The sequence below is a fragment of the Rhincodon typus genome, chromosome 34, assembly GCF_021869965.1.
Source record: "Rhincodon typus isolate 14 chromosome 34, sRhiTyp1.1, whole genome shotgun sequence".
NCBI lineage: Eukaryota > Metazoa > Chordata > Chondrichthyes > Orectolobiformes > Rhincodontidae > Rhincodon > Rhincodon typus.
This window is the reverse complement of record NC_063365.1, coordinates 18,936,379-18,953,092: the sequence shown is the minus strand read 5'-3', so window position 1 is coordinate 18,953,092 and position 16,714 is coordinate 18,936,379. Positions and strand designations below refer to the sequence as shown.

Here is a 16,714-nt window from a genome sequence, read left to right as displayed (position 1 = left end):
GGCGGCAGGTGTGGGCCAGTTGCAGGGTGAGGGCAGGAGGTGTGCGGTGTGGGTATGGGCTTGGTGCTGGATGAGGGGATGTGTACATAGACGGAGGGTTGGGGTATGGAATGGGTGCTGGATGATGAGGGGGGCAGTGAATGTGGTAGTGGAAAGAGTATGTGGAAAGGGCCAAAATTATTCCAAATAATATGAAAAATTGGACTAGGCTTGAAGGGGAGGAATGGCCTACTTCTAGTTTATATGAATTTGCAATGCACCTTTTTTCTTAAACTTTGAGGGAAGATTAGACAGATCTTCACTGTAGAGCTGGTGTGGGAGTGTGCATTCACACCTAATTTTAGTTGAATCTGTTCCCTAATATTACTGTCCTAACATTAATGGAAGTTCATCCAAAGTAGTAAATTATAACCCAGGCTACTTGAAGAGGTGCAAGACACAATGTAACATTGCAGTAGGTGGCAGTGTAAATCTACAAATAAGAGGAGAAATCACAATATTCACTTCAGAATGAGGTACAGTCAACTGTAGATAACAAACATTAAAGCTGTTTTGAAATATTCTATACTGATTGCCGCAGTACTGCTGTCACAGCAGTATTGATACAGTTTTTGTTTGCCATTCAAACTCCATTTATATTTAAACATTGAATCTTATGTCTTTTAGTCTAATACATCCTATTTGTGTTTTTCTAAATCTTGGATGTTTATGTTCTGTAGCAATAGAGAGCATCATACCTTGTTTAAGATTTTGTTTGGTAGTTTAACTGCCATCCAGTCAAGGCCACAAGGCCTTTGACAAGGTGCAGCACAGGAAGCTACTAAAGAAGACAAGAGCCTGCGGTATTAGAAGCAATGTAGTGGCATAGACAGAGGATTGGCCCATTGGCATCAGGCAGAGTGGGGGTAAGGGGGTCTTTTTCAGGATGGCATCTGGTGACTCGTGGAGTTCTGCGGGGCTCAGTGTTGGGACCATAGTGTTTTGCATTATGCATTAATGATCTGGACAAAAGAACTGAGGGCATTGTTGTCGTCTCTGTGTTTAACTAAAATGACCAAATGGGCCAGATTAACAGTAACAGTCAGAGAATTCGTATTCTATGATGTCTACCTGGCTGACCTTGTTACAGTCACTACAGTCTACTGTTCCGTTCATTTTCCAATGCTGTAGTAGGATCCTTAGTGGTTCGGTGCCAAAAGTACCTCATGATTACATTAATTTTGGAGTGTTAACAATGACTGGCTGACTGAAATTAACTGTTCTAAATTTAGTGTTTTGATACTAACTGTGTTTGAACTTATGTTTACACTACTAGAAGCATGGGTTTTATGTGAAATTGAGTTTCTGCTCAACTAGGATGACCAGATTGGCAAAAGACAAAACCAGAAAACAATTAAAAGACAGAGTTCTTTGATAGTTACCATGTTGGCTGACCAATGGCATGTGTCTGGCGGTAGTAGTGGATGGTGGGAGATCATGCGATAACATCTCCCAGAACATTAAATAAAGCAAAAAAACTGGAGATCTGAAAGAAAATAAAGAAATTGCTGACAAAACTCAGCAGGTCTGGCAGCATCTGTAGGAAGAAAGCAGAGTTAATGTTTCGAGTCCAGTGAGTTTTGATCAGAGCTGTCATATGTCCAGCCATGGGTGGCAACCCTATTATGTGGATTATTTAAAGACTTCTTCACAATGGTGCCAAGAGGTTAGTGACACCCCTCATAATAGTGTCAAGGGGGTGATGGGGGTGAGGGATACAGGTTGACTGTGAGTAGTGCAATATTGTTTAGCAGGAAGAATTTTCACATACTTTCTCCTCTAGCCATGGTTTAGACCTTAGCTAAAAGGTGTAAACCAAGGCAATTTTTAAAATTCATTCATGGGATGTGGGCGTCACTAGCTAGACCAGCATTTATTGCCCATCCCTAATTGCTTAGAGGGCAGTTCAGAGCCAACCACCCTGCTGTGGGTCTGGAATTGCATGTTGGCCTCACCACGTAAGGATGGCAGATTTCATTCCCTAAAAGACATTAGTGAACCAGATGGGCTTTTCCTGATAATCGGCAATGATTTCATGATCATCATTAGGCTCTTAATTCCAGATTTAATATTGAATTCAAATTCTGCCATCTACCATGGCAGGATTCGAACCCAGGTCCCCAGAACATTAGCTGGGTCTCCGGGTTAATAATCTAGCGGTAATACCGCTATGCCATCGCATACCCCAGACCTGGACCTGACACATTAACTCTGCTTTTATTTCTTCACAGATGCTGCCAGACCCACTGAGCTTTTCCAGCAACTTCTATTTTTGTTACTGAAGAAGTAGGATTGTCATTGTGAAAGCAGAATATCTGATCACCCTCTGCTTATTCCTGATATACCTCTCTTCTTTTACAGCCAAAAAAATGCCTTTTTGTTCTCCCATTGGTAAGAGCTATCCACGTTAGTTATTTTTTATTCTGTCCAGATTTCACCTCTACTATTGCTAAACCAGACAGCAATTTCTTTTACCTCAACTGTAATGTAAAATGACCCTTGAGATGCACATTGACTGACCGTAGTTCAACTTTGTTTCCTTCTCTCACATGTAGATCGATTCTTACGGCCAGTGTCTGCAAAACAAAAACTTGCCTAATGATCGATTGATCGACACGCTAACAGCCACAACCGAAGATGCAGAGTTCATGGATTTCATAAGCCAGTATAAATTTCACCTCGCCATGGAGAACGCGATATGTGACGATTATTTGACTGAGAAATTGTGGCGCCCCATGCACTTGGGAGCTGTGCCAATCTATCGTGGCTCCCCAGTGGTACAAGACTGGATGCCCAATTCGCATTCTGTAATTCTAATCGATGACTTTGAATCACCAAAGGATTTGGCAGACTACATAAATTTCCTTGACCAAAATGACGACGAGTATTTGAAGTATCTAGAGTACAAACAGCCAGGTGGCATCAGCAACACTCTGCTGCTGGAGAGTTTAGAAAAGAGGGAATGGGGTGTGAACGATATTAACAAGCCTAACTATTTGAATGGGTTTGAGTGCTTTGTTTGTGAGAAGGAAAATGAACGACTGCAGGCAGAGGAAGCTCACAGACAGCAGCCAGATAAGTTTAAACTGCCAGCCCCTAGAATAGCTGCTTACAATCATATGGGCTGTCCACTTCCAGTCCCTGGGTATGGAAGTATTGATGAGATTCCTGAAAATGACAGGTAGGTCAACGTCATCAGCTTATGCTAAGGAGCTTATTGCTTAACAATTCTAAGCGATCTCTTTTCATTAGGACACCTAGTTCATACAGCCAGCTTTGACCAAGTCTTCTGCAGAACTGCCAAACTGAAATCCAAAAGCTGCTTTTTTTAACCCCATGCTATAGATCTTTCCCAAATTGAAAAAGAAATCAATGTCTGACCATCTAAACTGAGAGCCTAATGCACAACTGTTTACTTTGTCCCCTGATAAAACTCTCCTCCTGTAAACAATTTCCCATTAGCCTCCAAGAACTATCTCTCAGACTATGTTTTTAAAAATACGTCACCGTGACAACAGAAACACTTGTTTTCAACACCCAGAACTCTTACACGCACCTAAATATTTCTTTTCCATCACCAAATCGTCTGTCCTGCAGAAACAGTTAGTTTTCCTAATCAACTTATTCAAGAGATGTAATTACGCACCTTTGGAGCAGGTGGGACTTGAACCGAAGCCGCCTCATCTGGGGTAGGGACGCTACCATTGCGCCCCAAGTGGGACCCTAAGAAACATTTACAAGCTGATAGTTTAGCCCCTTCAGCTGCACAAACCAAAACTCACGTGCCTCTAAATTATATTAAAATATAGATAATTCACACCTTTCATTACAATACGCTATCTTTAATTAGAAATGGGTTTGATGGGGAGGAATTGCAAGTGAACAGAATTTGGAAATTATAGGAACAAAGGGAAAGATGTAGAAAAGCACACTTGAAGTAGAATATAACAAGCAAAAAACAAATCTCTGGAAAAACTCAGCAGGTCTCGCAGCATCTGTGGAGAGAAAGCACCTAAAATTTCAAGTCCAGTGACCCAATTTCAAGTCTCTGGAATCGAAAGCTAACTGTTTTCTCTCCACAGATGCTGGCAGATCAACTGATTTTATCCAGTGATCTTATTTTTTGTTTGTTTTACTTAAGACCTAGTATGTCTTGGGCAGTGCCCAGATCTGGATTGTCAACTTTTTCCCTTCTGAGGTCTACACTCTTAAAGCAAACTCCGTTGCCTTCTGTAAAAGAACATGTTTTTGTTTAAAAATTTAACGTGCAATTCAGTATAGGCATTATTTCTATTTTACTTTCTTAATGGGAAACTTGAGGCTGGTGCTATGTATCAGGTTAAACCTTGGATGAGAGGCATACTGCAGCTGTAAGCCTCTTTGTGCCTGTGAATGGGTGAAATGCTCTCTGCCCATTGCATGAATTGAATAGTACATCTAAGTGAAAATTCTTTTTAAAATTGATTGGCGAAAGGTGTGGACAGACTGCCCAAGACTTGCATCTGCAAATTCTCTGGACCCCTTATCGATTTTGCAGATCCCTGTTGAGAACTTCTGCTTAAAAGGATTCTACAAGCAGGTTTACACTGCTGAAATGATAACAGCAGGAGATGATGGGAGCCAGATTAACTTCTTTTAAAAGCAGTGACGTGTACCTCAGTCAGTCACAAGGATACAGGCAGTGGGAGTGAATGCAGGCCTGACCACCAGGTACAGTCACAATGGGCTGAATAACCTTCCCTTGTTCAGATCCATCTGTGATCCTACATTGTCTCTTTCTGGCAGTGGTAACCTCAGCTGCTTCAAAAATTTCAGTCCAGTTGTAACTATTCCCATCGTGTTAGCAGATATTTGCATGAAATGTGTAATGAGGTTGCTGGATTACCTGCTGCAGCTGGTGATGTATAAAAGTGTGATGATATGATACGTACAGGGCAAGATCAAGCAAGGAGTGGGTGCTTAAGGAAATTACAATAATATGAGCTGTTTAGCTAGCTGTCAGCTTTTAACTGACAATTTTGTTGATGTTTTAAATCCTTTAAGCTTGAAACTTAAAACATTTTCCTTGTTTAATAGAGAAATAATGGGAGATTAGGAGAGTTTGAATTAGAAGCTTGGTTTTGAACTTTGGCATGCTGAAAAGAGGCAATAGGGAGTTGCTGATAATGCTAAGAGTTACGGATTAAACCGCACGAAACTAAGGTGAGTTGGTACACCTGCCAATGTTGACCTACATGTTTGCTGGCATTTTTAATTTGCTTGATGTATTGTGCAGTTCATTTTAGGATTGAAATTCAGCCATGGAATCATACAACAATTGCATGGCAACTGCATACAGCTGGGAGGTTTTCAAAGTTATATTATATGTGAATAGGCAAATAAGGACTGCACCAATAGATTTTTGTTTTTGTTAGGCACATTCAATATGAAACTATTGGAAAGCTATTCCTGCAGATATTTTTTTAAAAATTGCATTTATAGCAACCTTAGAGTAAAACATCCCATGGCACTGTTATCAAAGTGTTATCAAATAAGTGGTATGTTTATGCCTTGACACAATTATATTGGAACTTTCACACTGACTTGGAAGGGAACTTGCAGGTGATGGTGTTCCTGGTGTAGATAGATGTCATGCATGGATTTGGGAGGTGCTTTCAAGGAAATTGTTACTTCACTTGATCCACGACATTTATTATGTTGATCATTGTTTAGCCAGGCAAAGATGGCTTTGACTAGATGTTTTTTTTTTTAAAAAACCCAAACTTTGCTGAATGGTTTCAAGTGTCAGAAGAAAGCATTGTACTCTATTTCAGCAATAGCAATGGTTTCTTCGAATATTAAGAATGAATCGGTAAGCTGGTTGATAATTCTGTGCAACAGAATTATGGTTACTCTTGTCGGGGTTATAGGCCATAGTTGTGTGGACACTCAATCTTATTGAAAATGTATCAAAGGTTGAGTTAGAGAATGGATAGGTCTGCTGGATCAAGCATGGCGAGGTTGGTTAATGGAATTGACTGTAATTACAGGATACATTTTGTAAAATGACCTTGATCTAGAGTAGGCTTTTATATAAAATTGAGGACTGACGTACAGGAAATGACCAAACTTACCATTAATGTACCAAAACATACATAATATGATAAATCAAGAGAATTGATATGGTCATGCAAGATTTAAAGTTGAAAATCCTATTGATTTTTATTTTGGATAGACTAATGAGGGGATCGAGAGTTCTATGGTTTTGATCCTGCAGATGGTGATTTGTTATGGCTGTTGCAGTCAATCACAATTTGGGCACCATGATTCTGCAAGAAGACAGAAGTTCATAGAAGGCTTGCAAATTCGTATGTAATTTGCTCCATGGCATACTTGGCACTGTGCAATTTGTTTTTCCAAAGACCATTAGTTTGGCGCCTATCTTCTTTCTACCCACTTAAATACTGGTATTTAAGGATTTCATTGATTATGAAACAGTTTGGTGTGGTCTGAGTTTGTGTAAGGTTATATTTCAGTGCCCGACTCCTCTTATACAGAAGCCAGGACATAGCAGCATAGGGCCTTAGTAAGGTATAAGAGGATTAAATGCAAGGAAACTTTTTTTTTAAGGTAGAAAATAGCTATGCAATGGCTGCCAAAACGTATGAATTTATTGGGCCTGCTTTCACAAAGAGAGCTTTTTCTCTGGATGAAACGACATGTTGTTCCACTGCAACATACTATTAAACGTAGCTTGTCTGTATTTTTTTAGATGTATGGCTGACAATTTTAGAAACTCTGCACTGGTATGTTCAGACTCTTCAGTCATCCCACCACTTAGTGCAGCCAGATTTCATTTTGTGTAAAACGTCCATTAAAGAAATTGCCCGTCCTGTGATAAAATTAATTGGAAACCTTCCAGTTATTGTCTACTTTGCTCTGCCCAGTTTCATGTCTCATTGCAAAGTCACCCTGTTATCTTGATTCATGAAGTGTTGTTTTTTTTTCTTTCTCCTTGATTGAAACACATCAAAGCAAGAGACAGACTCAAAAGCAGTGTGGAATACTGTCAAAGTATTCCCAGTTTCCCACTTGTTTGCCTATGTGTGACTTCCAATGCAAGTCAATTAAACGTTGACTGTCCTACTGCACAATGGCTATCTTCGTGGTTTCCCAAAGCTCTGTAAAAGTTTACTTTTAGAAATCCTTCGACTACCGCAGTCCTGCCTCTGTAGCGTCCACCAGCTTTTACAAGGTCTCCTACCCTAAAACCAATCCTAGCCTCATGTGAATGGTGTTTTATTACTCTGCCTTTGGCAACCCTACCTCCACCTTGCCTGAACTGCACCTGAATCTCTTTTCCCCCCTCTTTACCTCTGCTCCTTTTTAGGATGTTCCTGAAGTCCCTCTGACCACGCTTTTGGTTACTTGTCCAAATATCCTTGTGTGGCTAAGCGTCAAATTTTGACACTTTTTCTATGAAAAATTGTGATTTTAAAAAAAAATGATATTTTAACTGTAGAAGTGGTGTCATTTTACATGCCTGTAAAATAATAAGGAATACTAATTGTATAACAGCCCAAATGTAGGCGAAGAACTAAAAAGTTTTTGAGAAGATTTGTAGCTTGGGTTGTGGATGAGGTTGTAGACTTGCTCGCTGAGCCGGTGTGTTTGATTGCAGACGTTTCATCACCCTGCTCGGTAACGTTGTCAGTGCGCCTCCGGTGAAGTGTTGGTGTTCTGTCCCACTTGTTATTTATATACCTTGGTTGGCATCACTTCCGGTTTTGTTTTTCAGTGGTTTGTATATTGGGTCCAATTCAGTGTGTTTATTGATGGAATTCTGGTTGGAATGCCAGGCCTCCTGGAATTCCCTGGCATGTCTCTGTTTGGCTTGTGCTATTATGGATGCATTGCCCCAGTCGAATTCGTGTCCTTCTTTGTCATGTGTGCTGAGACCAGTGAGAATTGATCGTGTCTCTTGATGGCTAGCTGGAGTTCGTGTATCCTTTTTTGGTCAGTTTTCTTCCAGTTTGGCCTATAATTTTTTTCACAGTCCTTGCGTGGTATTTTATTTAACCTTTCATTACATGTGGGTATGGGATCCTTTATGTTCGTCAATAGCCGTCGCAGGGTGTTTGTTGGTTTGTGGGCTACCCTGACACCTAGGGGTCTAAGTGGTCATCTCTGACGTACAGTAGGATGACTGGTGTTGTCTGGCTGTGTTGTGTCTTCTTGTTGTGGTCTGTTGTGGAGGTAACAAAAAAGTTTTAAAAAGTCAAAGGAAACAAACACACTTATATCTCTGCGTAGTTCTGATCTGTATTTTAAGCTAGAGTAGAGGCACTGAAGCTGGTGTAAGGAAAGATTGAAATGGATGATAGCAATTCAGAGAGGTTAAACCTATCAAGGAAGATTGAACATGAAAGACTTTTTTTTCTTTTGTAGAAATGAGAAAGTTGAGGGATAAATACTATAAAGGATTTAATAGAATAATACTGCAGGTGTCTCTACTTGTGAAAAGGATCACTGGAAGCCATAAATATGAAATCTAGCAGAGAATTTGATTGAAACTTTCTCTACCCAGACAGTAATTCAGGCATAAAATTCATTGCCACAGGGACCATTTAAGATTTATCGAGGAAGCTGATTAGCATGAGGTAAATCTGATAAGTCTTTTCCTTACCTCTGTACATTTAGCCACATGTGGAGCATAAACACTGGCATAAAGTAGTTGGGCTGAATGTCCTGCTCCTGTCTCTAGTGCAGTTGGGTACTGCATTCATCAAATGCTATTGTACCTATTCTACTGATAATCCAAATTTACTGCACTGCCAAATTCTAATTGCATTATTTAGTGCTTAGTTTATTTTGAAGGTTCTGAAAGTACTTTTCCAAAAAAAATCAATTTTGTGAGCTAATGTACAACAGAAGGGTGGATGATTTATTGCATTCATAAAAAATGTAGTTCAAATAATTTGGAGGCAAAATCTTAAATTGCACACTGTCATTCAAAGTCTTGAAGTATGTTTAGACAATTTATTATAGAGAGCTGGTGCCATTTGAGTGGAAGTATCTGTATGTTTTTACAAGAAAAGGAAAGAGAAACGACTACATCAGGACAGGCAAGTAGATGGAGATAACAGTTCAGTATAGACAAAAATAAAGTAGTGCAACTCCGAATTAAGAACATAATCCGAGAATAAAAGAATCTTGCATTTGTAAAGTAAACCTTTCAAGATGCTTCCGGTAATATTAAATGACAGGATTAGATGCTGTCACTGACATTGGGACAGGTAAGACAAAGTTTAGTCAGAGGTTTTAAAGGGCATCTTAAAAGAGTAACTAACAGATTTAAGGAGGGAATTCTACAGTTTAGGGCTCATGCAGGTAAAGATACAGCCACCAGTATTATAGCAATTACAATTAACATCATGCAAGAGGCTAGTATACACCTTGCTACTCTAATTATAAATGAATTAGATGTAGAGAGAGAATTTGTATACTCCTACTCATGCATAGGAGATTAAAATAGCTCAATTATTTATAAAAATGAGAGTGGCTCTAGTACAAGACTGGAGTTTCATAGAGTTTTTTTAAAGGCAGTATTGAACATACAAAATTGACAAGCAGGAAAACCAGCTGAACCATCAAGACTGCCACATCTGGAATGATTGGACCATTGTGGAAAACCACTTCTTCCCACTTTGGGAAATAGTTTCTTCCATTTCTCGTCACTGTTGAAAATATTGAGACAGTCAAATTTTTACTCATTCTTCAAATCAGTGATGTGGTTACCAGCTCAGACTCGCAGTGGGCAAATGTAGAGTTGATAATAGGAAGCTCTTCAAAGAACACGCAGTCGACTCCAGATCAAACAGAGGACAAAAATCCTGGAGTTATTTATGTTTTAATTCAGTGCAGTGGACTTAAACTTTACTGTCTGCAGTTTTAGGATTGTTCTGCAGGATTACCAATCAAACTATTTCTTGTCAAATTTCCCCCTGCCGTAACATTCTAATCTTGTTTAACTCTTTCCTCACAGTTGGAAAGAAATGTGGCATCAAGATTACTGGCAGAGCCTTGACCAAGCTGAAGCTCTGAGCAATATGATTCACCAAAATGAGACAGACCCAAGTAAACTATGGGATTACGTTCATCAACTGATAATGAAGAGGAACGGACACTGACAGTGGAACTGCTGCTTTAGAATCAGGACGTTAGCTAAACACTACCACTTGGACTGCATTTTGTGAATGCAATTCTGATGTAGATTTATGGATCCTTACTTATATATAGATTTTTTTTTTATTGAAAACCAGTTCTTATAACTTTTCTAGGAATCAGTAGTCTTGCATACTGTTTCCAATATGCTAAAAATGGTGCTAAATGGAAAGTTCAAAACTGGTTTCAATTTACGAGACATGGTTTGAGATTGAAGATAGAAAGTGCTAAGACAAGTTTCGTACATATTTATCCCCTACAATCGGGCAAAAGCTGCAAGCTAAGGCTTTTCTCTCCAATTGCAATATATAGAGAAGTATATTTTAAATGACAGTGAATATTACATTTAATGTTTATATCAAGTTAAGTTTACTATTCTTTATTCCTTTCAAAAGGATTAAAGATTTTTAAACACAGGAATTTTGTATAGTCCCTACAGCAAATAAATGCATCATTTGGTCCAACAGATTTGTGTTCCATATGAGCCCTAACCCTCTATCAATATAAGCTTTTTTTTTTTCCATCAATTGTGTGATTATCTAGCTTCCCCTTTAAAACATTTATGGTGTTTGCTTCATTGAGTTCCACATTCTCACCACTTTCTAAGTAAAGAAGTTTCTCCGGTCCTGACGAAGGGTTTTGGCCCAAAACATTACCTGCTTCTCGGATGCTGTCTGACCTGCTGCGCCTTTCCAGCCTCAACACCTAGAGTCTCCAGAATTCCCATTTGAATTGAAGTGATTGTCTTCTATTTGTGTTCCCTCGCAACAAACCTCCAAAAGTGGAATGTTCTCTACATTGAAGGAGTTGGTAGTGCAGTAGTACTGCAACTGGACCAGTAATCCAGAGACCCAAGGTAATGCTCTGATGATGTGTTCACTTCTAACGTGGCAGCTGACGACTTTGAGTACAATTATTAAACCAGAGTTTATAAAGAGTTTCATGGCCACTGTCATCAATTGTTGTAAAACTCCATGTGGTTCATTAATGTATTCTAGGAGGGGGAAAATCCTGCTTTGGACTACATTTGATTCCAGATGTGCAGCAATGACGCTAACTGCTATCTTTCCTCTGAAATGACCTAACTTCAAGGTAATTGAGGATGAGCAACAGGTGCTGGCCTTGCTGTGGCACCTACATCCATGAAAGAACAAAAAAAGCTTCATTCCTAATTTTAAACTGCTCTGTTAAGTACTTCTCATCCTCCTCTCCTAAAGAACAGGCCCTAAAATGAACAGTATTCCCCAATATCTGTGCCATGGCTCTACCATCCTTGTGAATCTTTTGTTTTAGCTCTTACCCTTTTTTTTTTTTGTAACTTTTTTTGAAACATGGAGATCAGAATCCTGCACCATACTGCAGTTCAAACATGGTCCAACCAAGGTTTTATATAAGCTCAACATACCTCCTCTTTTGAATTCTGTACCACAAGCTGATCTGCCTGGCATTTCCACATTGAGGTAAGATCAAGTGTAGTCTTCAGGTCATGGAGTACTTGAGTTGAAAGGGTAATGAAGCTATGACGTACTGCTGTAATTTAGTCCTCATGTGAAACCAGTGCTTTCTATTTGCTTTTCACTACATACTCGTCTGCATTTGTAATAGAAACAGCTAGTGTAAGCCTATTGCATTAGTGCAGGTGTGTATTTATGTGTATTTATAAATTGTGGCAAAGAAATCTATGATATCAGAAAAAATTCTTAATATATTCCAAGTGTTGAATGTTTGGAGAATTAATACATTCAATTTAAAAGCTGAAGAGTTTCCAAACATGAAATGTGCTGCATGTGGGTCTAACGTACCAGGGAAAACTGTCTGACTTTTATAACAATTGAAAGGATTGTGGAAGATGATGCTATAAAAATCATGTCCATAAATATGTTCTTGAGGTGTGTGCTGTCTGTGTTGGTACCTTGAGAGTTGCCATTGTAGACCTTTTTGTTTTTAAGATTCATTATGTGCCAACTTGGAAATGCATCCACTGTCTTTTCAAGGTTATTTGATCGTTTATCATTTGGTCACTGGGGTACAGTGCTTCAGGGTTACTTGTACGCTGCTCAGTGATTGACAGTGCCAATGTTGGAGCAGGGTTAATTGGTGCCTGAGGGAGACCAAAACTCGCTTTGAAAATTCAGCAGCTCAATTTATCTCAGGTTTTCAGTCATTTCCCAAGCTTTATGAAATATCAATCTTGCAATTGAGGTATGATTTATTAACTCCATAAATCAAAAAGGCTCATTCTGGTGTGTTGAGTGTTTTTGGCTATTTTTGACTCAAGCAGTTTGCACTCTAACCACATTTCTTAGTTATTGTTTGGAGAATAGTAAGAGGTTTAAAATGATTAAGATTTTTGAAAAGGTCCTCCTATGGGTAAAGGAGTTTCTTAAATTACTTCAAGAAACTGCATTTGGACACAAGCATGGGACCAAATGTATACGATGTGATTGATGTGAATACTACTTGCATTTACTGCAGATGTCACAGTCGTTTTCAGAATATGTGGTGCGTGATGTTTTGTTAAATGTTCATAGCATCACAACCATTCTGTCTTCAAATTGATAGTGCTGCCTCCTCCCATTAAATGTTTTTCTTCAATTTGTGTAATAATCCTATAAATTGGTGGGAAATAGTAGAATAAATGTTACCTCCTAACGAAGGCATTGTACCTCACTGTTGGGTTACTAACTATGGAATCAACTACTTATCCATTTTTTTCATGTGTCTCCCAAGTGTTGATGGAATATAACATTAATTTCTGATTTATAGCACGTTTTGTTCAAATAAGCACTTGAGAGTTTTAGCACAAAGGGGGCCTGAATGTTGGGATATTTTGTATGCACAATTGCTTTTTGTTGAACAAATGGGTGGAGGAGCTAATTTAACTTGTATGTTTTTGAAGCAATTCACATTTCCAGGATGGGCTGAATTAATTTGAATAAGTGGATGCCAAAGAATTACTTCAAATTATTTGTATGGCTCATTGTAAATGCAAGCACTGATCATTTTGAGTATATGTGCCTTGGACTTTGCCTGCTGAATGGAGGTTGATGTGAAAGATTTTGATTTCTAACCAGTGTACATCAGTGAGTCTTAATTAGTTCCAGATCACACTGATTACAGAATGTTTCCCATAGGCAAAAATTTACAACTCGATGCCTCCTTGGTATTTCCCATTATATTGCTCAAATAAATTTTGTTTTTTATAGCGCATGGGAATACCTCCAAGTTTACTAGGCTGGTCATTATTATTGTTTTCATCCATGTAGGACTGATTTCTTTTCCTGTTTTGGTTTTATTTAGTACACCAGTGGTTTTCAATTTCTGCTAATGCCTATGCTGTGGATAATGTAATCTGATTTGAAATGTAATGTCATGGGTGCATTTGGTAACAGGGGAATGATTTTCTTCCTCACAAATATCTGGCTATAGAATTAACCATCACACTAGTGATTTAGCATCCTTGACATCAAGTTCATGTAGGAGGAGGCCATTGGCCAATAGAGCCTATGCAAAACTGGAAGAAAGATCCAGGCAGTTTCATAGGCTACGGTAACTAGTATTTGACAATCTAGTATTTTATAAATTGTAATACTGACAGTATTGAATATTTTTCACAATATAGAATTATTGCAGTTTCAAACATGGCTTGTTAATTTATTTTTTCTTTGTTATTTTCACTTTAATTTTATGCATATTTGTCATACGTGCTCTCTAAAGAGCTTACTCTGGTGTGCAGTACAAGTTGGCGTTATTAGAAATAGCCTTGTTCTCAGTGACTGAGGACTTGCTTTTCTTTTAATTATAAACCAGAAAAAAGGAAGTTGTTCTCCAAGTATTCATGTACATAAGATCAATTTTAAAAATGAAAAATAAAGTTTTTTGAATTTCACTGAAACATGTGTATCAGTAAACCAGTTTGTGGTCACAGCTGAATTAATGCTGTTAGTTTGACCAGAATATTGTGATCCACAATATTGTGCATTTCACAGGTTCCACCATTCTCTGAATTCGAACGTGTGCACGCTGCAATTTTCAGTTCTAATTTGTTCTTTGAGGCCTTTCAAACTTTTCTGCTATGACCTCTTATGTATTTAAGTTGTAACCATGATGTCAGATAGTCAGTGATCCCTAACATGCATCACTCTTTGGTTACACACGGTAGCATCTTGCTGCTTAGGCAGAAGACTTTGTTTCAGTATAGGTCTAAAACTTTACTGCGAGGAGGCAATCACTGAATTGCAGCTCTGTTCCTACTTTTCCACCTCAAACAAATGTTGCATTATTAGCTGGGACTTTTGAGTCCCATACTCTTCAGAAATGCAGAACTGGCCTTAAATCAAGTACTCCTTCATACCACAGGATTGGTCCAGCAAGAAGTTTTGTCCTTTGTTTTTTGTTCATTTGCTGGTTAAGTCTTTATTCACAAGCACCGAAGAGCTTTGGGTCATTCAGAGCTATTCAGACACTTGGTGAATTAAGTAGCTAGAAAAGCAAATGGGTAAGGTGGTTAGTCCAGCTTTCTTGACAACCCCTCCCAAACAGTCAAATCCAGAATGACAGATGTCTGGTGATTAGGTCTAGACAGGGAGTTGGTTGAGAGGTTGGAGTCAGAGGGGTAAGGTGTCAGATGTTACACTGGGACTTTTCTATCCAACATTTCCTCAATACTTAACTGGTTAAGTAACTCAGAACTGACCAAAATACCTGATAGTGACTAAGACAGACATCTTTTTTTGAGGGCCCAAGGTAGTTAGGAAATTGCCTGTTGGAAGTTAGCATTCCTGAACAAATCTCAGGACCCACTGGTTGGAGCGTCTAATGGGTCCTGACACATCTTCTATCCTGTTAGGTTCTCAGTACAAATAAAGATATTTCACTTTCCTAATCCAATTGAGGAAAAGATAATCGCAAACAGGCTTCTTTTACTGCCACAAGGTGGTGGGTATCTGGAACTTAATGCGTGAAAAGGTGGCAAATGCAGGAGCCATCACAATATTTAAGTAGCATTTAGAAGATCTGTTCGCAGTGCTATAGCATAGTAGGCAACAGGTGAGGTGCTGGAAAATGGCACTGGTGTGGACACAATGGGCCCCTCCATGCTGTAAAACTCAGCTCAAGCGTGGACTAAAAATGAAGATGGAGCAGATTAGAGAGAAAATATTTCCTAATTTTTTTATTTTCCATAATATGGTAAGTCAAAAACTAGGAAATTAATATTGCCAATGAATCCAATTTTCTTAAAAAAAAAAACTGAGGAACTTTTTTTAGCCTGTGTGTTATTAGAAAATGGAACCTGTGTTGAGTAGTTGAGGTAATTACCATATGTGCATCTAAATAAGTACATGTGGTAACGGGGAATTGCAGGACATGCAGACATGAAATAGATTTGGGAGACAACTAACATTAGGTACAAGCACTGCCAGGGACCAGCTGGGCTGAATAGCCTTATTCTGTGCTGCAAATTCTGTATAAGGCACCTAATAATTGCATCTTCACTTTACTGCAATCTATGCCAATTTGAGGTATGTCTGTACTTGCCCAATAATTGAAGGCTCAGGTACCCTATTGTCCATGCTGTGCACCACCTCAGCCTTTACAATCCATGCATCCTTGAAAGGAAATGTGTGCAGCTTGCATTCAATGGCACTTTAACAGTCTACCAGCAGAGTAAGGTAAATTAAAATACCTTGAACAGCTGTTTGTGTAGAGGAGGGGTGGAATGTTTAAAACTTGTGCTAGATACCTTGAAAGCAAAATCAAATATGTATTTCCACTATTCTGGCTGTGCTTATATTTGAACTTTGGTTATCATTGTGCTCTAAGACAAGATGCAGTAACCTTGATCTGTAAATCTGTCTGCAAACTCAGCATTGATACAGTTCTTTCTGAGCATAGGACGTGCTCATGCCTGAGACCTCCGCAGCTACATCAACTTGGAGAAGCACTATTCAATGAGTACAAGTGGCTTGATCACAAACTGAACAGAAATCCTGTGAATGAGTAACTGTAATATAGTTTCCTACATTACAGCAGTCACTACCCCCACAGTGCAGACTACTCATTACTGACAGTTGATTCCAGTCTCCACTTTTCTAAGAAGTTTTTGACTTGCCTTCAAGGACCAGTGCAGAATGGAGATCAAAATGGAGAAAAGTCAAGTTCGGAGCAGAGGTTTCTCTGGGTGTGCAGCAGCGTGCCTCGAGAGGGTAATAATTTCTACCAGCTGAAGTTTGGGATGGTTCTGTTATTCACCTCCCAAGTTTAGAAAGTGGAAGATATGCTGAAGTTTTTTTTTTTTTTTTTTGAAGCACTGACTTGGTTAGGAGTAGACGATTATGTTCAATTCTGGTCACTGCGCTTCAGGAAGAATGTGAAGGGACAGAAGAAGCTTACCACAGATGGTTCCGTGGATAAGGGATTTCAGCTAAAGGGTGAGGTTGGTGAAGCTGATGTTCTTCTTGGAGCACAGGAA

General features: G+C 38.9%; 1 protein-coding gene across 2 annotated transcripts in view; it reads left to right on the top strand.

The window, feature by feature from the left end:
• Positions 1 to 14,137, top strand: part of fut11 (fucosyltransferase 11 (alpha (1,3) fucosyltransferase)) — a 20,144-nt gene extending 6,007 nt beyond the window's left edge. The window contains exons 2-3 of one of the 2 annotated variants that reach the window (XM_020521616.2): positions 2,595 to 3,220; positions 10,064 to 14,137. In XM_020521616.2, coding sequence (XP_020377205.1) covers positions 2,595 to 3,220; positions 10,064 to 10,208 — 771 coding nt within the window. In that variant the 3' untranslated portion in view covers positions 10,209 to 14,137. Of the gene's footprint in view, positions 1 to 2,594; positions 3,221 to 5,115; positions 5,239 to 10,063 lie in introns of those variants that run through there. The other variant, XM_048616133.1, reaches the window with a different exon arrangement.
• The last annotated feature ends 2,577 nt before the right edge of the window (positions 14,138 to 16,714 follow it).